The 24,576-nt window shown below is 42.9% G+C and overlaps 1 protein-coding gene across 5 annotated transcripts in view; it reads left to right on the plus strand.

Moving 5' to 3' along the window:
- Window positions 1–21,578, plus strand: part of CEP170B (centrosomal protein 170B) — a 58,600-nt gene extending 37,022 nt beyond the window's left edge. For 2 of the 5 annotated variants that reach the window (XM_032690558.1, XM_032690561.1), the window contains 9 exons: window positions 1,152–2,924; window positions 6,209–6,458; window positions 8,685–8,844; window positions 12,675–12,713; window positions 13,275–13,418; window positions 14,934–15,022; window positions 15,581–15,674; window positions 16,589–16,640; window positions 17,361–21,578. In XM_032690558.1, coding sequence (XP_032546449.1) covers window positions 1,152–2,924; window positions 6,209–6,458; window positions 8,685–8,844; window positions 12,675–12,713; window positions 13,275–13,418; window positions 14,934–15,022; window positions 15,581–15,674; window positions 16,589–16,640; window positions 17,361–17,596 — 2,837 coding nt within the window. In that variant the 3' untranslated portion in view covers window positions 17,597–21,578. The remainder of the gene's footprint in view (window positions 1–1,151; window positions 2,925–6,208; window positions 6,459–8,684; window positions 8,845–12,674; window positions 12,714–13,274; window positions 13,419–14,933; window positions 15,023–15,580; window positions 15,675–16,588; window positions 16,641–17,360) is intronic. The other 3 variants (XM_032690559.1, XM_032690563.1, XM_032690562.1) reach the window with 2 other exon arrangements.
- The last annotated feature ends 2,998 nt before the right edge of the window (window positions 21,579–24,576 follow it).

Genomic DNA, 24,576 nt, shown 5'->3' on the forward strand with positions numbered 1-24,576 from the left:
GTGTTAACTAGCCCCAAGTTGTGATTCTTTAGATTGGCTTATGATCCCAGATGAAAACCCTTTGCAGGTTACCTTGGAGTTAGTTGCTGGCTTGTGCTTTTTTTTGGTGTGCTCCTCCTGTGTCTGGCTGTGTTGAAAATTTAGGCTGTTCTGGGATTTGCTGTTGAGTGGCAGCTTTGAAGCACGGAGATCAGCACAGAAAAGTATGTATGAAGGGGAGAAGGGGAGTGGGAGGAGATCAGACTCTCATCATGACTGGGAAGACAGCTAACAGACCCTGTTGGTCTTCTTGGTGTGTGAGGAAAGGAGAAAAACACTTTGTTGGGTTTTGTAAATGTTTTCAACTTTTTTTGTTTAGAAGTACTGTCATTAACCTTCTTGACATCAACACCTATAGATAGATCCAATAAAGATTAGAAGAAACTATTGTTTCAGGGGTCATTGCTACTGTTTTCACACCGTGTGAGAACCTGACTCCTGGAGTCCTTGAAATACTACCATAGCCAAATAACCAGTTATCCTGGTATTTAAAGGTGGTGTCAGATATGGAGTCCTGGCCAGCGGCATGAGAGAAATAGGAATGCTCTTTCTATGGCATGTGTCCTTGCAGATAAGCCTACCCACACTGGGGCAGTGAGCTCTAATTTAGAGCCTCTTAAATGTTACAGGGTCTTTCTCCTGGGAATTTGCTGTGAGGTATGATTGTAGGAGAACTCGTAGTGTGAAAAACACCACCTCTTTAGTCAAATGGGCGATATTGTCTAGAATGGTGCTTAAAACACTGGATCACTGATGTCTGATGGCTTTTCAACTCATTCCTGTGGCCTGATTGATGGTAGATAGGTGCCATCTATGCAGTCAGCCTCTAAAGTATGTGCTTGTACTGAGAGGTGTATTATGGGAGAATGAATCTGAAATCCAAGCTTGAGAGAGGAGTGGTGTTGAGCAGTGTGATTCAGCAAAGGAATTAGGTATATTGTCTGTATTGATAAACCTGAGGGAGCAAGGAGCAACCAGGCCCTGTTGATGTTCATACTACGTAAAAGCTTAGTTCTAAGTGCATCTTGGGACTGCTTTTGTGGACTAATAAGTAAGTACCTAAGTGGCATAGTTGTACAATAGTTGATTGTTGTCCACTTAATCCTCTTCAGAAAGCGGTTTAGCCCCAAAACCAGGGGAACCAGAAAACTCTGTCCCCTCGAGAACAAGGCGCCTTCTTCCCCAACTTCCACCCAGTGATAAATCAGACAGCCCCACGCCCGCGGTCCTGGTTTGCCAGGAGTCCTATTCTGAGGTTACCAAGAGAACCATCGTGAAGGACCACTGCACAGAAGCCTATGGAGATCCCAGCAGTCGCCTGTTCATCCAAGAAGACTTGGATCCGGATAGCCTCAGTGATGCCAGCAGATCTGACGATGGCTTCAGCATGGAAAAAGGCAAGAAATATAAAGAGAACAATAAAATGCCAGAGCAGATGGGGGAAGACAATAGATCAGAGAGCCGGCAGCCAGGAGCCTCACGGATCTCACATGTGAGAGCTGTGAGTGAGCCAGTTTCTACTTCATTCTACATTGGCGATGACAGCAATGATGTGGGAGTTCCCTCCAAGCTCTCTCTGAGCATGTCCCATGCTCAAGCAGACAAAGATGTTAAGGATCAGGAGTTTTCCTTCAAGTGTGCTGGCACACCAGTTGCTGGAAAGCCACCGGTCAAAGATGTTAGTGCTTATATAAATGCGGCTGGAAAAGTTGTTATTTCCCTTCATCAGAGTCTTCCTCAAGATCAAGAAAACATGTCAGGAAAGGAAACAGCATCTTTTGTTAGACAGGAAAGTTTTACCAAAGATAAATCAAGCAGTGGTGTTCCTCAAAATAAACTCCCACATATTTCAAGTCACCCTCTGCTTAAAGATTTAGAGGCTGTTCGGTCAAGTCGTATGGACTTTAGTCAGGAGACTCATCTTCTTCTTAAGGACACTGAAACTGCCTTGGCAGCGTTGGAAGCCAAATTGCTTAGTCAAAGCCAACAGCTGGAGCCCTCGGAAACTGCTGGTCAGCTGGAGGACTCCTTGTCAGGGGACTCAGACGTAGACACTGCCAGCACAGTCAGCTTGGTGAGCGGCAAGAATGTCCCGACGAGTGCCCCAAAACGCAAAGCGGTTGCGAGCTTGCAGAAGGAGAAATCTTCCTCCACACCTTCCATCCAGGACCAGTGCGGGCAGCCCAGCGCTCGGGACAGGCTGACGGAGAAGCGGAAAACTCAAGCACCAGAGGCATCAAGCCGTGCAGAGGCCGCCAAACGCTTCCAGATGAAGCGGAGTGCTGGGACTCGAGGGTCTCTTGACTTCACAGATGATGAGCGAGGTTCGAGCTCACCCTACTTGTCAGTCCCTGACGCGGTCGTGTCTGACCAAGAGCACTCAGTAACCCGGCCGGTTCCCAGAAGGAAACCTTACACTCAGGCCACCAAGGAGGACCAGAGCAAAACGACCTCCAACGTGCAGAAAATCCAGCAGGTTCTCACCCGCTCCAACAGTTTATCCACCCCGCGGCCCACACGGGCTTCCAAGCTACGCCGTGCGCGGCTGGGAGATGCTTCGGACAACGAATGTGTCGATGCTGAGAAGATGGCCTCCAACCCTGACGCTGCCACTCAGGGCCCCAAGCAGCCCACGGAGACAAAGAAGCTCTCCCGGCTGGACATCCTCGCCATGCCAAGGAAACGGGCAGGTTCATTTACAGTGCCCAGTGACTCCGAGACAGCACAGTCGAGGACGGGGTTTTCAGGCCGCAGTGCGGATTCCTATCGGAAAACGGGCGTTTCGGAGGTCAGAGCCGCGGCGAGGAAAACAGCAGCTGCTGCCTCTGCCAAGCAGCCTTTCAGCAGGACCCGTTCAAGCAGTGTCAAGTATTCCTCCTCATCCAGTAAGTGCTCTTGCTTTACGTTTCTCCCATATTCCCCTTTCTGACTTACAGGCTGCACATGGTTGCCAGGGATTGGTATCTCAGTAGTACAGGAGCTGCATTGGTGAGTACAAAAGTCTGCATTAATGAGCAGCATGGATGTTGAGATTTCCTGTGAGTTTGGAGACAGCAGAGCATCTCTCATACCCAGTGAGATGATACTGTGGTGGTGTCTGTGAGAATATTGCAAATAGCTGCTTTTTTTTTCCTCCAGTGACTTTGTTTCTTGAACAACCAGTTGCCATTTGACCATGGCATGTTGGCCATTTTTCTGTTAAACAAATAGAATTTAATGCCTTTCCAGAGCTACAGCTGGAAATTCTGCAAGGAATTCTGTTCTGTTCGTGTTTATCTTCTGAGATTGAAAGTTTGCTTCCAGAGAGCTTATAATCGTGTTGATGACAGATGATGTCCAAGGTGGCAGGTTTGAAGGCATCTGAAACAGGAGAACAAGAAATAAACATCCTTGTATTGTGAAAGCTGTTCCCTTGTTCTTCCTGTAAATGTGAATGTGGGGCTGGACACTGCATGTTGATTGCCCCAAGCAATTCTCACTTCTGTGTATTTTCACTCACTTTTGCCATAGGTAAGGCAGGTGTGCAGTCCTGTTTTCCATGAGGCAGAGGTTTGGGATCTAAATTGCCCTGTAGCTGAGCACTCAACAAACCCTTGCAATATCAACATTTGTCATACTGAAATCAGCCTTTAATTAAGAGGTGGGCCCAATTCAGATGACAACTCCAGAATGATAATTGTTATTGGGAGGTTTATCCTCGACAACTTTGGTCTTAGTTTCAGGTCTGTACCTGTAGTCTTTGACCTGCCATGGATGTAGCAAAGCAGATCTCTTTGCTTAGGTTTTTAGGAATCTGTTTGCTTAGGTTTTTGGCTTAGGTAGCCACAGGGACAAGAAGAACCCCTTTGGCTGGATTTCTGAGTCCTGTTGAGAGAGATGCTATTTTCAGCAGTTCTGTGATTTTGTAAGGGGTCTTGGAGTTCTTGATGTGTCCTTTAATATATTTTCATACAGCTGAAGTAATTATCCTTCTTGCATTATTCATTTTTATTGCATGCTAAAAATGTTATTTGCTGCTTGTTTTGATTGGGATTGTTTTAGTGCATCCAGCTTCCCCTTTAATTTTAATGATTTTTTTCTTACACATTTGTATATGCATGTAAATCAGAATGTGATTAAGCTAAAAGAGTATGTGCAGTCTCTTCTCTTGCCTTTTTTTTTTGAGATGATGCTATTATTAACTTCTTGTTAAACAATAACAAATTTAAAGCAAAATAATGTGGTCAGAGTTTTCCGAACAGGAGGCGGTCTTTGCACTCCCTCTGCCTTTGGACCACAGACTTCAAATCATTCGGAGAAAAATGATAAGTGTTGGCCAGTTCTTTATTCAAATGAATTGGTTTTTGATTTCCAGAGCTCCGTAGCAGCATGCTAACCCCTTTCCTTGCCTGTAGTTGTAGCAGATGATGCTAATCCTTCCACTGAATTAGTTACTCTTAAAATACTAACCTCCTAATTCCTTGATAGGATTGTGGACCTTGTGTAAGCTCTAAATACACACTGGTGTGCTTCATGCTTCATTGTGCTTACTGTCCTGTGATGCATGTTCCTATACTAATGCTGTTGTAGATACAGTAAATCAACACCTAGAACTCCCCTCCTGGAACAAAAGTGAAATGTTGATAAACTGGACTACTCACTGTGCCATCAAGACGTTTTTTAGCATGGTACAACAGCCCTTGAGAGCACTGAGTGTCAAGCCTTGGGGGTAAGGAGGCAGATGTGGCTGATTTATTCCAGGAGTTCTTTGAGTGTTTAGCTAACCACAGTAGTTCCCAACTCTCCCAATTGGGGGAAAGTTAGTCTTGCTAGCGGAGAAACAGCATGAACTGTGTGGCCATGAGACAAGAAATGCCAGTATATTGTTGGGCCACCTGAAGTAACTTTCTGTGAAATGCACAGATAGCATCAGAGTAACCCAAGTTACCAATTCTGAAAGCTAAGGGCCTGTTCCTCTGTGTACACGATTTGTTTACTCAGTGTAATTTAAATGAGACTGAGGGAGCTGATTCTGATTTCCCTTTGCATACAGGGTTGGAAAATCAGTCTCCTCATTTTAAAATTGCTGTTCAGTGACAGGGTGACCTCTTGATTCTAAAACTGTGTTCTAAAAAAAAAAAAATACAACTCTACTAAATTTACTTTTTCCATATATATATATATATATATTAATTCTAAGCCAAAGCATTTTTATAGCTATAGATGAGATAGCCAGTGTCTGGGAATACGTCTTTCACTATACAGCAGTTATCTGTAGTTTATACCTGCGTCTTATATGCCAAATTTGTTGGGTTTGCTTGTATGATCTATGATGCTGGCTTAATTAACTTGCGCTTTTTCAGCGTTACGATAGTCTTGGTAACACAGTGAAGCTTTTAGCTGTTGTAATTTTAAATAAGTCTGCTGGTTCTGTGTTTGGTGGGTCTTCATGCTCCAGGGAAAGACAGCAGGGAATGCAGCAGTATCTGTAGAGAGTGTAGCAAGGCAGCAAACACTGGGAGCCCAGTTTTCAAATAAGGACACCTTGATACTTCCCATACAAGGAGGGACTTGGGTGTCTACAGATCTGCAGAACTGGTTGGGATAAGTGGGCAGCTTCCACTTGGCTCCAGGGGTTGGAGCCAGTCCTGACTGTGTCAACACTCTTGTGGAGTGTCATTAATGGGGAACTGTGAGGCAGGAGGTGAACACGGGGGTGTGGACTCTTGCAAATAACACCAAGCACCATAGTCTACTCTTCACTCAAAAACCCCTCCTTCTGCTTGTACTTGCAGCTAAATGGAAAGGTGTCTTCAGGCTTGAAAATTGGGCTTTCTTTAGACAGGGACTTCTGTGGGACTATGAGGAGTCTGAAATGTGTGCTACTTATACACAGAGCTTCTGTGCATGGAAAGCCAAGTCTGTGGTAATAATTTACTACATTGGAGTCGTTAACACAGTCATTTTGATTTTCCATTGGCATTTCCCCCTCCAAATTTTTATAGTAAATGAGAGCCTTACAGAGGCTCAACTCAGAAATAAGCTCTGAGAATGTGCTGTTTAAACTTAAAATCTGCACAGAAACTCTCCTTTCCTTGTGCTCTTGGGCTAGTTTTGTGTTACCTTTTTGCCCTTTTGTAGTTACTCTTTACTACTGTCCTTGGTCTGAAACCAATTCATTTTTTATAAGCATCAAGGCGGAGACCACAGGGTTCAGATTACACTTCTACTTCGGAGGAGGAATATGGTTCAAATCACAGCTCCCCTAAACACAAACGCTCCCATACTTCAACAGCCACACAAACACCGAGGATACGTGGCTCTGGGCTGGGCAAGCAGAAGCACAACAGCAGAGAAACAGATGATGATGAAGATTTTGATGACCACCCTGACCCCTACAACTTCATGGCACAAACAGCAGAGATAGCTGAAATTGCCAGGTGAGGTGGGGCTTTATGTGTTGACCCATGTGTTGAAAATGGGTTGAGTTTTCTTTGGTGTTCAAAACAAACCCAGGTGTGGAGGTAGAAGGAGAGGCTCTCTCCTGTTTGTGTGCCCCCCCTTTCTCCTTTACATCTGAACATCAATTTGTTCAGACTCAGAAGGTTTCCATAAACCTTTGCAGCCTGGGCTAGGATGTGCTGGTTGTACCTTCTCTCTAGTAAATGCCAAGGTGCAGGGGCATCGTATCTTGGTTTGTTTCTTGATCAAGCTGTGGGAAGTCTGTCAGAAGATCTAACTGTTTATACCTGCTTATCTCTGCTTTCTGCTGGAAGTCACAGTGTGGGTTGGTGTGAACTGTCCTAATTCTCTGCAGAGGAAGTCAAATGGGTTAGCAAAGACTGAATATGTAAACTGTTGTAGCTGCTTTGCCTGAAGCTGGTGAGGGAGCAGTAAGTAATCGCTGCAGGGCAGAAACCTCTTTGCTTAGCACAACTGAATCCAAATCTGTCTAGACCTTGTATATAAATGAGTTGTTGCTTAGCATGATGTCCCTGGATACGGGACTTACTGTGTACTGGTGGTCCGACGGTTGCCTGGAGGACCTCAGCAGTAAAGCAAATAGATTCCTTTTTTTAAACAGTGGCATTTGAGGTTTGACATCTCTAATATGCAACTGTGTTATGCCAGCTTTCCAGAAATACTGGTCTTCCATTGTACTGGCCATACTTGAAATACTTTTGACTGAGGAAGCTGTCTTCTGTCTGCTCTTGGCCAGCATCTCCACATCACCCTCAGCGCTGCCGCACTGACCTCAAAAGGGCTTTTCTTGCCTGAAAATTTCTGTCAAGCTGCTAGAAAGTGTGTCAGCCTTCAAACCAGGCTGCATTACCTGTGCTGCATGAAGTGTGGGTGTGGGAGATGCCGGCTTCCCTCCCACCAGCGTTCCCAGTGCCGGAGAGCTCCGGCTCGCAGCAGCTATAAATAAATGGTTGCGTCAGACTTGTCTGGCGCTGCACGTTGCAGGGCTCGGTCACAGAGTCTGCTTGGTAATTGCAGTTCTGATTTCCCTTGCTGCTCCCGAATTAACTGGGAGGGGTTTGGAGGAGTCAGAGAGAGTTAAAAGGGAAAATGCCACTTGTTTACAGTGAGTGAATCACATAATGGAAGTGTTTGTGACAGGTCTACCCCCACCAGCACAGAGAGGGGGGTACCTTAGGCACGAAGCTCAAACTGGTTTTTATTAGTTCAATTATGTGTTTTCTTTCCAAGGAAATGTTTTGATTAACTGACAGTTTTATCACATTGCTTGTTTTCCTTGTGGGCCCCTTCCAACTCAGAATATTCTGTGATTCTGTGATAAGGGTTTTTTTTTTTTTAATTTAAAGAAGAAAGTGTCTTTCAGATGAAGCTGACTAGCTGCAAGATTATTTTTTCTCTTGAAAGTTTTCCTTTAGAATTACCACAACAGCACTTCTGGTCTGAAGGGTTTTTTTAAAGCTCTGCTATCAACAATCCAGAGACTTAGAAACTGTTTTTAAGATCTAGAGCAGGTAGAGCAAAGTGCTACCATTACTGAGTGTTAATTGGACACCTGTCAAGGGGCTTGAAGTTCCAAGACTTGGTTTCTGAAAACCAGATCCCTCTAATGTATGCTGTGCTTACCCTGGTAATCCCTCAGCTCTTCTGGAGAATGTGGAGGCATATTGTGATTTTCAGTCTATAAACCACAAGGAAGAAGGAAAGCAAATTTGAGCTTTTATTCTTTAAGTAAAAAAAAAAAAGGTTTTTTCCACTGTATGGACTTTTTAATGGAAAAAAAAAAAAAGGAACTCCCAAGAAGAAAAATTAACTGTATTGTATTTAAAAAAAATTTTAAAAAGGAAGAAAAAAGAAGGCAGTAGAGTGGATGGGTGAGGGAGAACAATAACATAAAACTTCTTCATGGATTGTCTCCAATACTTTCTGGTAGGGTATAGTCACTAGAATTTGCTTTGTATCAAATCTTTGAAGCTAGGTTCAGGAGAGGAGCAGATTTATTTTATACACAGACATAGTGTTTCTCAGCACCCTGCCAAGGCACCCCAAAACTCTTTGCTTTCCCTAGCCTCTGCAGAGGTCAGCGTTCCCACAAACCTTTTGTGGCTCCTCTTTTTATATTTTACGAATATGTATCGTGTTGCATCACATGTCCTAATGGTTCTGCTTCACTGCCTGTGCTTTAGGCTCAGCCAGACCTTGGTGAAGGATGTGGCCATCCTGGCTCGAGAGATTCACGATGTTGCTGGAGATGGGGACTCACAGAGCTCATCAGGGACAGGACCAAGCACCTCCCTCAGCTCTGTGCCCAACACTCCTGCTTCCACCATATCAGCAAGAGAAGAGGTAAGATCCCAAATGACAGAAATCTCTTCCTCTGAATTCTAGTAAGTACGTACGTGGGGCATGGTTGTGGTGGGAGACCAGGGCACCATCCCCAGTTGCTGCAGTATTGAAAAACCCTCATCACCCATCCTCCTGAAAAACACCACCAGAAAGACTGACTGCAGCCTGTTTAGGGTGCTCTTTATTTTGTCCTCTGTGCCACAGCCAGCCTTGCAAAGGGTGGGAATCATATTGTTTTCTAAGGCTCTCAAGGCTGTTAGTCAGACTTTGGTCCCTGAAATTTGCATCTGAGGAACAGGATGGAGGGCACGTGTTGTGCTGCTGTGCAGGGAGCCAGAGCCTTCCTCTTTGTTTCAGACAAGGCACTGATCACGTGCTCTGGATGCACTCTCTGTGTCAGCTGTGTGTTTTGTACCTCTGCTGTATCCTCTCTGCCAGAACTGTTGAAATGCTGTGCAGGTGTTGTTCTGATCCCTTCCCTCCATCTGTGTATTGGTGGGTGAGGGCAGGGACTCCACTCTCCAGCCAGGGAGTTGGGCAGGAAGGCAGGCAGGTAGCTTGGGAAGTGCTGTCCACCAGCTCTTCAGTGAAGCTGTGGCTTCCTCCCAAACTGTGTAGCACAGTTTGTCTGCACTGGGCTGGGGAGGAGAGAGGCAATTTCTTCATTTGGTTCACTGGTGCCTCAGCTCAGATTTGGCTGCAAGGTCACCAGGAGTCCAGCTGCTAAAGCAAAATTGCCTTTGCTAGTGTTTAAATCCAGATTCCCTCTTGTCTACCAGCAGTGTGGGCTGAAAAAAGTACACAGCTCTCTGTTGTTCAGATGGCCCTCTATTGTGAGGTCTGCAGACCCCCATCCTAAGCAGGGTTCAAAGCTCAAGAACAAACCTGTTACTCTGCCAAGAGAGTCCTTGGCGTCCCTGTGACCGTGCTGTGATCATCACTGAAGGTGCAAAGCAGACGTTTAAGGAGATACCCAGATCAGGCGAGTGTGGCTGTGGTTGTGCTAAACCAAGGTCAGCTGCAGCCTGCTCAGGGAGGGGTTTTTCCTGGGGCCTTCTGGAGCCACAGTGCACAAATGTTTCGCAATAAGTTCGGGCTCTGAGATAAAAGTGTTATATTGCTTTGTTTCCTTGCAAGTGCCACGCCTGCAAAACTGCCTTTTGTATTATTCTTTTTGAGCAGTAAAGGTGACAAATCTACTGTACTCCTGACTTGCAAATGAAATGTTTTGCTCAGCACCCGCTTGCTTCCAGAAAAGCAGGGAAGGAAAAGTAGTGTACCTACTTTTTTTGCCACTGAAGGGTACCACCATAAGTCAGCTCGGGCACAGGGATATGTCCCCAGCTGCTAGAGGAAGACACCTGCAAAACACAGTGTTTCTGCTTTGTGCAAAATTATGGGCTACAAAGTGCATGGTTGTGATGCTGAATGGCAGAATCACAATACCAGGATTGCTTGGATCTGGGTGAATTGAGGGTTCTTCTGTGGTTTTGCAGCACTGCCGTGTGGGACATGCCAGTCAGTTCCTCACAATAGTGAGGAGAACAGAGGGCTGTGTTGTGCTGTAGGGAATGCTCCCAGCTGTACCCACTGCTAGAGCAGTTTTTGAGATCTCACAGTGATGGAAAGGACAAAGAAGCACTGGTGGGAGCCTTTGAAGACAGATCAGGAGCCACAATCTTTGGTGTCTTCAGGCAGCAGTGGCTAAAAACACCTTAAGGGCTTCTAATGAGACTCACTCCAAATAGGATTGGATTGCACCGTGATTTCAGCAGGACCAGCAGCTGGGAGGCCATTTTAGTTACACCCAAAATGCCCCAGTAAGTTTTGCTGCCTTATGTTAGTGATAGTCAGGAACAGGTTAAATCAGCAGGACTTTGTGCTGGCAATGCTGAGATTTGGAGCTGGATTCCTGAATAGCTTGGGATCCCCTGAGTATTGCAGCTTGGGGGTCATGTTATGAATGGGAGCAATATAAACTGATGTGGGTTTAATAAACAGACTTCTCATCTTTGGAACTAGACCAGAATCAGCAGACCTGCTTCCCACAGTCTAAGTGCTGCTGAATCTGTGCTAAAATGATTATTTTGGCTTAATGCAGGGAAGTTGTTAGGAAATATCTGAGAATCAGTGTGTGTGATAGGAAGCACTGTGAATTTTGTGAGTTTTTATTAAATAGCTTTATATTAAATATTCTAGGAAAGGATGTAGTGATGAGAAATAGCTACTATGGTTATAATAGTAGTGTATTGAAACATCTGATAAAAGGAAGGATGTGAATAAGAAAAGTTTACTGTGTATGACTGTCTCTTATCCTTCTCTGGCTCATGCAGTGTTGTATGCCATTCTGCTAGCTCTTGATTTTCTACTACTAAATATTTATACCTATTCCAATAAAGTGGGGGAAAATGCAGGAAAAATAAGCACTGATATTGGAATCACTTTTGAGTGTTTAATGCTGTATCAGAAGCTTCACTTCAGACCAGTGTGTGTGGCACAGCATTTCTCAGCCTCAAATGAACTGCTTTTTAAATTGCTTTTATTAAGAAGCTTGGTTAAAGATTAAAATCATGAGTGTCCTCTTAAAAGTTAAGGTGGAGCCTTAGATTTAAACTTTATTCTTCATGTTCTGTCTTTTCAGGTCCAGTGTTGGCTTGGATGTTTGCCAGGGAGGTTGTCGGTTTCCCCAGTGCATGTTTGGGGTGTTCTTGTTTGTTTTTGTAGCCTCAGCTGTATAGTTTATAACAACCTAAATTCTTGGCATACAGAGCTGAATACTACTACAAATTAATCAAAAAACCCAAACAACCCCAAGCAGAACAACAAAAAAAAAAGAGTTCAGCAAGGGTGAAACCTTCATGATTCCTGTTTACCAAAGCTATGGGTTGTTTGTGAAGCCTTGGCTTGTGGGTGTGTAGGTTTTACAGGACCCAGCTTTCTGAAGAGCTGAGCCATCAAACTGAAAGCTGAGCTGCTGCAAATGTAGTCAAGTCAGGTCATCCCAAATCACCCACCAATTCTGCATATTTTAGCCCTTTAGTAAAATTCTTTTTGTTGTTTTTCTTTAGAGTTGATAATGATGTAGGAAAAACTAAAGAGCCCAATTATCTTTGTTAAGTTGTTGTTTAACATACTCAGTGTGTGTGTTGGTATGACAAGAGGAAGTGCTTACAGGTGTGACAGAACAGAAAGCATGAGAAGAGACCAGGTCATGTACAAAAATCTCCTGGTGATGGTGAAGCAGGTGCTGTCCTTACCATGTTTTCAGCTTGTTGTGCTGAGAACCCTTCCCTGTAGAAATCTCATTCCCTTCTGACACTGTTTCACTGCTGCAAGCAGCCTAACTTCTTGTTTCTGCTTAGAGAAGATAAGCTTATTAGCTAAACATTTTGGCTGCTGTGCCCCTGCACCATAATATCTCCTACCCTCTGCCTGTGTATAACCCCAGTGCTACTGCGTACAGTGTGGGGAGCCTGGACCTTGGACGGCACATGGTTTCCTCACAAGAGCTGTGTGCTCTGCCAGCCAAAGAGCCTCCTGGGCTGTAAGTTTGGCCCTTTCCCTGTCCTTGGAGGGCTCTGGATTGCACTCAGCACAGTCCATTTTGAAGTAATTGGGGAGCTGCCCAAGACCACCTCTGCAGAACTGGTTGGTGACCCAGGACCTCCTTGGGCTTCCGTGCATGATGGGGGTGGGCACCAAGTCCTGGCCCTCAGGAATGCGCTTTTGGGAATGTCAACCCAAAATAACCCCAAACCACGTGTTCTCTTTGATACTTGCTGTCACAGTCATTCACTAGCATTGACCTCTTTGTTTCTGTTTTAACACAGATTGCTCGTAGATCTTTTCGGCTGGCATATCCATCTCAGGTGCACTTTCCATCCCATTATTTTTGTACCTCTGTCTTGTCACTGTTATTTTCTTCCCCTTGTTTTAGAGTTTTTGTCAGTAAACCAAACTGGAGTAACTGTCTCGTCTTTTCTGTTCTTCCTGTTAATTATGTGCATTATAAGTGGTTCAGTATTGCTTTTTCATCTCTTTCATGTGTTACTAAATGGTTTCTGATTAATTTTAGTGTGTCTTTAATGTTGCATTGAGATATTAAAACACAAGATATGGGAAAACAGGGCCTTTTTGAATATTAGCTAAATTCAAAAAAGATAAAGATGTACTTTTCAAATATGTGCTCAAGACTCAAAATTATAAAGCAGAATAGCCCTGCAGAGTTTTGTGGTATGATTCCAGTGGGTAGACACTTGCAGGATTGGGGTCTAGTAATTTGCTTACGAGCCCATACCTGTCTGAACAAGACTTAAATGACTCAGTGTTCCTCTCGGGCTTGCCTGAAAAATCTGCAATACCTGCAGTGAGTGCCTGTGAGCCTCCTTTCCCTACTAATATTTAATGACTCGTTACTCATTATTTCCAAGTTGGTGCAGCACATTCCAGAAGCAAGTCTGAACTACCAGAAAGTGCCTCCGGGATCAGTGGAACTGAAGGATTTTGACCAAAATATGAACGATAATAGAGAAGAGGATCCCTCAAGAAAAACAAGGACAAGAAACCGTGAGGAGGCAGGCCACCTTTTTCTTTACTTTTTATATGACATTGCTTTAAGCTGCAGTATGTATACTTGTTCTTTCTGCCAAAGGAGGCTACTCAAAATAAACCCCCTCACTGCTCAAGAGCCCTGACTTGTGGGTATAGAAATAATGTTTTAAAAAATAAAAAAAAAGAGGAACAGAATCACCCCTCTTGCCAATACTTACTGGAAGTTTCCTCTCTTGTGTAAAACACCACTAAAACCTGAGGCTTGGTCACTTGTTTGGGAGGAGGCATTCAGTGTCAGAGCCTGCTTAGGCTATTTGACTGCTATTTTAAAGAAAAAACACAAACATCTCAACTTTGAAATCTGCAGCACTGATAGTTTAGTGGTACCTTACTGTTTTGCAACTGGCTGGCATCCTGGTTAGAGCTGCCCATGGAGCAGCAGTGGCAGAATCTGGACCTTAGGAGGGGTTTCTGCAGCTGGGCTGGAGTGCTGTGGCACAGCTGCCAAGCCACTTGTTCTGCACTGCTCCCTCCAAAGTATGCCATTTGATGCAATTCTTCTGGGCTGAGAGTACAGGGTAACCTGGAAATCACTGGGATGATGCTAAAGGATGAGGAAGCCTGGCCTGAACTTGAGGCCGGGGATGGTATTGGGGTGAGGGCTGTAGTGGGGTGAGGATACCAGAGAGAGGAGGAGCAATCTGCTGGTGCAGCACTCAGCTGTCTCTTCTTGCTTTCTGCCTGCCAGCTCTGGTTGGAGGGAAGAGCTGGGGCAGAGGCTTCAGGGAGGCAGTGCAGGCAGGAGGGGAGAGCTGGGCTCCAGCACAGTCACTCCACTGCTCTGGAGGTGGAGGTGACTCAGATGGGCAGATGAAGGCTGACTGTGGACTCAGCCACTAGTGCTGGTCCTGTCCTGTGTCTGACTTGAAGCAGTCCCTCACTCTCCTGTAGAGAGGTGCCAAGGCCGGATAAAAGGTGCAGGTTCAGAGTGCCCCCAGCTGATGTGGGCATTCCTGGCAGAAGGCTGTAGGCTTTGCTGAGCCACAGGACTTGAATATTTGGGGTTTGGTGGGCTTGTTTTTTGTTGTTTTTAGTAAAGCAGAATGTAACATGGTGGGATACCTGGCTGTGAAGGTGGCTTGAACTCATGTAAATCCCATTAGACAGTTTCAGTGAGACTGCTTGTGTGGCTTCTCATGTTATGATTTGGCTTTTGGGTTTGTTTTTTTTTGTTTTGGAGGGGAGGTATCTGTGAGGCTTGGAAAGTCTTAAGTGTTTTTCTTTCACAACTGCTTAAATACTTATGTTACTGCAGACAACTGTCTCTCTGTCTCTAGAAAATAAAGTCTGAACGAGTTAGTATTAACCTTTTTGCCAGTGCTGCAACAAAGCTGCACATCATCATAATCTCCCTTGAACTTGAGGTATCATCCACACAGATGGTGATGCTTCAGTGAAGATAATTTACTATATAAAAAATTCCAGTTTTGTAAAATGCCATTTTGCTAAAAGTTCTCTGCTTTGTCCTCATATTTTAGGTAATCTTCGACAATCTGATGTTGAACCCAGTGTCCCAGTTATCACATACAATACGTGAAAATACAGAAAACCTAGCTGAAAAAATGAAGTAAGTAACTTTTTGTCCCTGGCCTGAAATGCTGACTTGCTGGTGAGTTTGCTGATTTGCTGCTTGTGGAAGATATTGCATTGTTGTCTTGGAAAGTTTTGTTATCAAGATGCAGGGAATCTAGATGTAGGAAACACTCTGTGTGTAGTGGACCAGGGGTAATATGATTATTTGCTATCTCTTTTCCTCACACGTTTGGCCTTTGGAATTGTAATGCTGGATTTGTAATGCCTGTTGATGCCTTAACTTTGAAATGTTACCTGTGCAAAGATGCAGCAGAAAATTGGTGGATTGTTTCCTCTTTCCTTCTCTGTACCAAGGCTCTTGTAAAAACCTGCAGATCACCAAGCTTGTGAAATCTTTTCAAAGTTTGTTGTTGCTTCAGAAGACATCAGTTAGGGAAGGACTTTGGATTGTTCCTAAATCACCTGAAAGGGGCTTTGTCTGGTTGCTAATCCACTAATCTCTTTCGTTGCTGCATCTTGTGATAATTAAGTATTTTAAACAAGGAGCTTTTGGATGGCAATTTTAAGACCCGCTCTACTTTTTATGGTACAGGATTTTGTTTCAAAACTCAGAAAGCACCTGGGAGGAGATGGAGGCCAAAATCAATTCAGAAAATGAAGTGCCAATTCTGAAGACCTCAAACAAGGTAAGACCATTCAAACAAGGGAAATACTAAAGACTTTCGTCCATGAAAGCTTTGTAAGAAACCAAAACATCAATCTCTGGCCCTTCTCAAATCTGTTTCTGAAATTTATGGTTCATTTTCATGTGTTGAACTGCAGAGTTTTGTTCCTGTTTGAAGTGTGACAAAGTGAGTTCCTTCAGCTGTTGTGTTTCACCAAACTCCTTCCCTGTCAGTTTGAGATTCATCTTCAAAGACCCAGTTCCTTAACAAATGCTGAAGCTTAGGGCCATTAGGCCTCATTTAAACATTTACCAAAAGATCACCTACCATGTGGTTGCCACTGCTTCAGACAGGTGTTTCTCTTGAATGTTTGTTTTCTTCACCTGTAACAGTTTGATACTAGGGCAGTAAAAATTCACCTCAGGCTGAATTCACTCAGGTGATTCAGCCTCAGGGTGGTGTTTATGTTCTCAGGACTTTTAATTGTCCTTGATGGAGATTGTCAGTAAGGATTTAAGTACAGTAGTGGACCCAGAAAATATGATTAATGCTAAGCAACATTGTGCAAGACCCGTGTAGCTCAGTGCTACAGCAGCATAAATGTGGCCAAATGCTTTGTCTGATCTAGGAGTTGAATTTACAAATATCTTTGTGTAATATTAAGGAGGAGCCTTTATACAGTTAACCTGGCTAGCATTTCATATCTAAAAACCACTGTGGGTGTGAACTGGGTGGTGTTGTAGCACTTAGTGACATGCTGCAGAGCAGGGTTCCCTGTGCACTGACCAAAAGCATGTCATGTCTGTTAAACAAGCAAGGCTGGGGCTGACTTTGAATCTCCTTAATCAGATAAGGCAGAAGGAGTAAGACTTAGATTCCTTTGTCAGTTGAGTACTTTGTTGCTTAATTTTTCATTCTGATGCTTTTGTTTCTAGGAAATCAGTTCTATCCTGAAGGAGCTCAGGCGAGTTCAAAAACAGCTTGAAGGTTGGTCATCTAAAATGTTCCTTTTGTCTCTAAAATGCCAGTAAAGTTGCACAAAATAAAATAATGTAACCTGATTTTCCATTGAAAGCTGGGAAAGGATGCAGAAGTTTAGTTTGTTAGCACAGTGCTCCCTGATGAGTGCATATGGAAGGAACGGTAGATTTATCTTGTGCTGGCAATTTTTAAGAAAATGGTTGACTTTTGAAATGTGGACCCTGTTGCTGCGGAAGTGCTTTGTTTGTGATAATTAGCATATTCCCAAAGGATAAACTGGGACAGGTCTGTTCTGATGAAATAATGTTTAGCAGCTCTTTAAGCCAATAAGCTGTGCTATACTTTTTGGACTTGAATTTTGCACATATAGCTCTGCAATAGGAAAAGCAAGGCAAGCTCTTGCATCATCTAAAAGCTTAATAAAGACATAAAAACATCCAGGCGTCATTTTAGGCTTCTGCTAAAAGCTTGTCATTTGGCTGCTGTAGTTTGTCTTTACCAATTTAACCAGGAAGTTGAGTGTCCACGTAGCTTGGGAGAGGTTTTGCTTGTTAAAGCTGTTTGGGCCTGAAGGTACTAATGAGGAAAATAACATGATTAAATGAAGAAAAGTACTACCTACATTTCTACTGCCTTCAAAATGAAGGCAGCAACCTTCTGTTTGGAAACTTTGCTGAGTGCTGCTAATATGTCTGTGTATGTCTCTTTCTTTTCTTTTTTTCCCAGTCATAAATGCTATCATTGACCCCACTGGAAACTTGGATATAGTTGCCAGTAACAAAGCATCTTCTGCTGCTAAACAATCTACAGCCACTAAAGTCAGGACTGCTAACAATTCTGGGTCCACACTGGAGACTTTGTCCCCAGCACAGATGAGAAACTACACTCAGAAATCGAACTGTGGGTCTTCTAGCTTGCAAGATTCGAATTTCATTCCAGATGGAGAGAAATACGTGATCTGATACAATATTTTGTATTGCTGTCATATTGTAATCTACTGTTGCATTAGTATCGTGTATGAGTGGTTTGTGGACAGTTTGTGTGGAGCAGTTGTTTAGATTGCTAACACGTTGCACAAAAAAGAAAAATCTATGCTGTGAGGGTGAATGGAAAGTCTGTGTATGCCTTTTAAACAAGACTAGCACTGTGGAGCAGCACATATTCAGCATAGAGGCAAACTGATTTTTACAAAATTACTCACTCTCCAGTGTGCCATAAGAAAACAGGCTTTGCATATTTTCCATTCAGTACTGCCGAGGCTAAAGTGTTCTTGCATTGGCCTGTTTATAATTATTCAGTTGTAATGAGGCGCAATTTTAAAAAGAAAAAAAGACACCTTTTTTGGTACTATATTTGTTTGGGATTTACTTGTTTGAGGTTTGTTTTTTTTTAAGTGTACAAGTGAAGCATTACAACTGTTGGAATCAATGTGCAAATCCAACAGAATGATTGTGCAATAAATATCATGAGTTTCTGAGAGAAACTCCTACTGCAGTTGTGTAAGAATTCCTTTCCAGCAGTCATAAAAAGGCAACCACGCTGAAGTTGTGCATCTTTTTTTTCAGTCCAAAAACCAAAACAAGACAGAATGAACCCTTTGTTTCTCTCTTGGGAAAGGGTAACAGTTAATAATGGTACAACTGTAAAGACGACTAATACAGTTACTATTTTTGATGATATTTCAGACCCAAAGTTTGGGGTAGGTACAAAAAGTTATATTTTACAATTTAGCTTGCCAAATTTTCATGATTTCGGTACAAATGTTGTCTTTAAGCAGCTTGCTTTTTTTTTTTTAATTTAAGTATACAGTTTTTTACACTGAGCTACAAGTACTCTTGGCTGGGCCAAAGATTAAGATGTTTGCAATTAGCTAATTGTGAAGAAAAACAGCTGTTCCAGTGGCTCATGAAATAAACTTAATTGCACAGTTGCTGTGAACTAGTGTGTTCACTTGACAGCAGTGAAAAAATACTGGCTTCAATGTAGCTCCACCTTTATGGCTAGTTCTGTTATGAATTTTTTTTTCAATGCAAAAGTGCTTGCAAAGACCACCATTCTATGGTGTTCTTCAGAAACTATTCAGCAGTGTCAAGCACTTGGTACGTTTGGGATTTTTGTCTGCGTTCAATTTTTGGTCCGTTAAAATCCCAAAAACACTAAGGATTGTGCGCATTTGCACTGAGCAATTTCTTATTTAAAAAAAGTTGGGGTTTGTATTCTGTCTTTGTATTTAACTGCAAAACACTAAGCAATTTTTGTTGCTCTAAGAACAAAAGTTTTGTTTTTGAGGGGATCTCTTCCAGACGTGTTTGCTCCCAGTTTTTTCTGTCTTGTATCGATTCCTTTTTCATTCTTCCAGGTCAATAAACAGTAATCGGGTAAAGAAATTCTTTTGTAGCTGTGGAGGATACATTTACAGGGAAAGGTGAGCAGATGAGTTCCACTTTGCCCTCATACAGTATGTAGTTTAACCAGTGAAAATGGTTTCCCAAGCTTGACTGCGTCTTGTGTGCTGACTTTATATTTTGGGGTGAGTAGTGGATTCCTTAGTTAGCTTCAGTAGTTACCTGAGCTTTTCTGCTGGAATGTTGTAACAGTGGGAACCTGTTAAAATAATTTAAATAAATAGGGATGCTCACGAAGTGTTTAACCTTACTAGTGAAGACCGTGATTGCTTTCCTGGTGCAGCCAGTGGGAGCTTTCCATTGATTTCAGCAGAGAGAGGATTGGTCCCAAAAATGGGAGTATGCCAACAGGCCATTTAGTTTCTTTTTGAGCATGCCAAGATGCTGGCTGGTGAATAATAGGTGCAAATATCCTTCTGAGATCTCCAGTAGGTTATAAGACTCATCTGCTTGTGTGGAAATGCCCTTCCATGAGGAAATCTGCTGGATTTCACGTAGATGAATGCAGAATAGAAAAAGAATTTGCCCTTGATGTTGTTCTGCCTGTAATATACGCACTATCTGAATGTGTTAATTCAGTCGTTTATTCTGATCTGTCTTTTCTTGAAATACCTGACTGTGTCCTTGGTGAATATCATAAGTGGTGGTATCATTCCTGACATATGAGACACAATTTTTCAAGCCCTTCTTAGTTAGGGTTTGAACTGACCAGGTGCTACCCCAACTCACTAGGAGTTGAAGGACCTTCACACATAAGGTGTTGCTGTTAGTTTCAGTTTTGCTGTAGAGACAAGTGAATTACTAAGACCTCTAACATCATTTGTTATTTCCACATCTTCCTGCCTGTGTGCTGGTGGATTCTGTTTCTCTACAACATGCCCTTGATGGGACTTCTGTTTACTTTCACTTGAAAATTGCTTGATTCTTCTTTGATTCATGAACACATCAGGGAGGGATTTTCTTCCTTGGTTGCTCTGTTCTGAACTTGAGAGCAAGCCCACAGACACCTTGCATCAATTAAATCAACCTGCAAAATATGGTACCTCTTCAAGTGAGTAATAAGGATGCAACAGTCAGTGTCTGTTGATAATTTGGAAATGTGTGTGTGAAGGCAGGGAGGATGTACAGCTTGATTTGTTTTATTTGTGACTCAGCCAAACTATAAAATGCTTCTGTGTCCTGACACAGTGTTCATCCTTGGATCTTTGCATTTAAAATGGTTTTGCTAGTCAAGGGTGAAACGCAACATATTTTTTCTTGTATTCACTGCTTCTGAAGTACTCCCATTGCACTTGTCTGCTCCAGATAAGCCAAAGAGCTGTCCACTCCTCTGCTGATTGTTCATTCTTACAAGCAGTACTGTATGCAACCATGGAAACATGCCTGTGTGACTCCAGTGTGAACCTAACTGATATGTAGTGGTGTATCCGGGTGGCCCAGGATCAGTGTACGAGATTCCCGTTGGCTTCCATGAGCTGCGGATGGGCCTTGCATTGAGCTTGGCAGGGGTGACGCTGACCTGTGGGTCACTCTCACACCATATTGCTTTCATGTGTTTTGTGTCTGACTAAAGAAATGTAACGGAGGGTGGGATTTTCAAAGTCTTAGGGAAGCGAGTGCTCGGGTTCTTTCGGGTTTCCGTATGCTTTGGGTGCCTGATGCCCTGAGCACCTTTCAAAATCCCAGCCCTCAGCTCTTCCACTATACTTGAAAACCATGTTCTGAGTTTGATGCTTTCGGATGTAAAATCCTGTTACTCTGTTTCGATGGCGTGAATGTAAATTCCTGCAAGGATGTGTACGAGCTTTGTGAGCGAGGACGTGGCTGTATCTGCAGTGGTGTCGTGGCGTGGTCGTGCTCCAGGAGAAAAGAACGTCTGCATCATCTTTGAGTATTTCAGTAAAGGTACAACTAGTGGAATGTTTACATACAGCCTACTGACGAGAAAGGAGACAGAAAAAAAAACAGATGAAAAAGTGTAAAGTATTTGAGTGCAAGACTCTACTAGTTTTTTCTTGTTTTGCAGATCGCACTAGCTATTTTTGAAGTTGGTAAATGTGTATAACTTTTGCAAAGACCAGACAGAACTACCTGTTCACTTTCAATGTGCCCCGTGCTGAATTGTGCCTATTTCACTCTCTGCTGTTGTTATGCTGCTGATTCTGCTGTTCTCAACTGTTCACTGGATCATTCCATTTGCATGCAACACAAATGCAAGCTGAGCTGTCTGAGAGTAAAGCTGAAACACATTTGTATAACTTGAATCAATTAATGACTTTCTCTTTTCCACACCCTCTTGAAATGCTGTGTATAATTTTGATTTGTTTCTCCTGCCCTGATTTCTTTCTGCTTTTGGTTTGTTTTCTTTTTTTTTTTTTTTTTTTGAATGGTAATTTATTTTTGTTTGGATTATAGGCAGTATCTGTACATTTTGTTTCAAGGTGATATTGTGGATGTCTTTAAAAAAACAAATTGTTATTTTATATAATTTTATCATAAAGTTGCTCTAATAAATCATTCTTTTATCATGTGACAATGATTATGGATTTCGTGTGTTAATTTGGAGGGGATTATGTGTTTGGTGGACTAACTTTTCCAACTGCCTGTTTACACTGGTGTTAAGTGTAGTGCAATGAAAGAATTGTCAGGAACTGAAGACTCACAGTGCAACTGGGTCAGTCCTGGTGACACCCAACATATGGCTGGGGCAGATCCCTCTCCAAAAGAACAGGAGTCCCCTTTCCCCTCTCTGCAGTTACAGGGTTGAAGTCCCTAAGTCCCTGTCACCTGAGGGTGGTACATCTGAGTATGGTATGGTGATACTTGATTCAATTTTTAGTACTGTTTTGTTTCACTGCTGTGATTAACAGTGGTGGTTGAATCCAGCCTGGATATGATCATTCCCCAGGAGGTATATGGTTACAAGAAAACATTATTAGACTTAACTCTTTTTCCTCTCACCTTACATACACACACACAGACACACACACATATATATATATTAGAGTTTATGTGTCTATGAAGTATTTTTTTTTACTTTTCCCTTCATTCTGCCAGTGTCCTCCTTCCCTCCTGCAGTTCTTTCTGAGCTTTGCATCCTTCCTGGCACTTTTGAAATGGCATTAATTCCTCCTTCTCCCCTGCACAGCCTCCAGCCTCCCCCACCCTGCTTGGTGCTGTGTGAGACTCTGCATTAGCACAGCTCCTATAGGAAGCAGCTGATAAAAACATGGCATTCTTTGCCAGCAATAACTAAAATGGAAAGGGGAAGAAAATATTATTAGTCCCTAACTAGAATCAGTGGGAGACTTTCCATCCCCTGGTGACCTTTCCATTAGATACTTGAACATGAGACCTTTTCTATTTAAAAGTTTTAGGGAGGGATTTTGTGTCAAAAAAAAAAAAATCTGCCTTTCTTAAAAAGCTTTCTGAAGCTTAGTTTGCATGTGCTGTGTCTGCAGAAAAGGTTTTCGGTGTTCTCTGGAATACAGGGCTGGGTTACACATGACACTGCCTCTCCACAGGCTCCCCTGGTATCCAGAGCCGTGTTTGAGTCAGGATGCTGTGCAAAGTGCCCTTTTGAAATCAATACTGCACCCACTTCATTAATTTTTAACAGTCTGACTGAATAAACATAAGAGGCACTGGAACTGTGGCCAAAACTATTTGCAACATAATGAAAGCTGCTATCTGGCAGAGTTTAAAAATAAAGGATAGATGGGAAAAGTAATGATCTCCTCTGTGCATCTTCCTGCTGAGCCTTCAGCTGCAAGCCTGCCTGGCTCTCCAGCATCCTCATTTGCTTTGGGAAGTGGAGCCTGTTTTTCCACGTGTGCATAGCAGGGAACACCAGAAAGGCTTTGCCTTGAGCAGGTTTTGCAGGATCCTTCCTTAGAGCAAAACTTTTAAGTCGTCAGAGGGGACAGGTTTTTATTTTTTGATGTTGCATGAAAATCCAGCAGGAGACCCTCGTCTGTTGGGTCCTGCCCATGAGATGGTGGGAGAGGACCATGCTTTTTTTTCAGTAAGGACACCTGTGGACTGTTGAAGAGCAAAGCCTTGCTGGTCTCAGCTTTCTCTGCTAAGGTGGGGCAGCAGCGGGTAGTTTGGCTGGGGGGTGTGTTGTTTTCCTTAACAGGGTAAACCCATTTGGATGCAACCCTGCAAAGACTCGGAGAACCTGTGCATTGGAGCACAACCTATGCAGCTACCAAGAAAAAGTGTGTTAATTTAGTGGAACAGCTGCTTAGGTCTCTGACTGAGAAAAATGAACACAAGAAAATAGTACTCACTAGGACTCTACCCTGATTAAGCCTTTTTTCCTCCTCTGAGCAGAAATTACTGAAAACACTGTACTTGCCAAAGGAGCTGGTGCCAGAAATGGTTTGTTCAACACTGACATTTCTGTCAACATTCAACTCGCAGGAACCATAAGAAGGAAAAAAATGTAATACAAACACACACAAAAAAAATATGCAGCATCCACCTGGCACCTGGGAACACTTCATAGACAAGAAAGGATCCAGAGGCATGGGTGAAATTCAGTTGCAGCAAGAGGACCTGTGGCTTTAGCAAGAGCGGTAACCACAGAGAGCGGGTCACTTTGGGGCATTGTTTCTCCCAGGGAATGGATCTCCCTCCCAGCTGCTGACAGGTGGGCAGGCTCGAAGAGGATGGATTATAACACAGCTCATGACACACCTTCATCTCAGGGAAAGCAACCTCTCTAAGCAAAAAATTACTCTCTGTGTCTAGGAGGACATGAGGAGTGTGACTGCGTCAGGCCCGTGGTGTCCTGGGTTGGAAGGTACTTTGCAAATAAAAGAGAAGGAGTATAATTTTTGTAATACAAAGCCAGATATATTCAAGACAGCACACACTGAAGCTTTTCCTAATACTTGCAGGTCCTCTTTTCTAGGTGTCACTGGAGAGTGAGTGCCACACAAGAGAGTGACAGCACTGATACAGCAGAGGACTCTCTGTAATCCCTTGAGCTACACGAATCACTGCGTTTTTTATTTTTTTTTTCAATTGAAATATTTTTCCAAACAAAACATGTTTCATAAGTATTTAGTATTTAATTTTAGATTTTATAAGATGATTCAAAATAAGCTAAATATTTCAACTTAAATTTTTCAAGTCCATGGTCAGATATTTTAGTGAATTTATTAAATTTTTAAAAAAGTTTAAATTGAGTAAATCTTAAAAAACATTTCTGAACAAATCACAATTTTATTGAAATTTTCTCTAGGCTTGTCAGCTGAATCACTTCCAAATTCTTGACCTGAAATGACTTCTTTTGGGTTCCCCCCCTTCCTCCCCCAGCTCATTTGAGTATACAATCTTCTGGCACAAAGTATAAATAATTTTTCTTTTCAAGTGTAAGGACCCTGGCTGTTCCTGCCTCCCATCCTTCTGTTGGCTGTTGTGTTTGGACCCCAGCCGCCTTCTTCTCGTGCAACAAAAAATGTAGTTTTGTAGTAATCTTTGCAGTGGTAGTGATGTTTTCATCTATAATTAGCTCTCGGAGATGAGAA

The sequence above is a fragment of the Chiroxiphia lanceolata genome, chromosome 6 (assembly GCF_009829145.1).
Source record: "Chiroxiphia lanceolata isolate bChiLan1 chromosome 6, bChiLan1.pri, whole genome shotgun sequence".
NCBI lineage: Eukaryota > Metazoa > Chordata > Aves > Passeriformes > Pipridae > Chiroxiphia > Chiroxiphia lanceolata.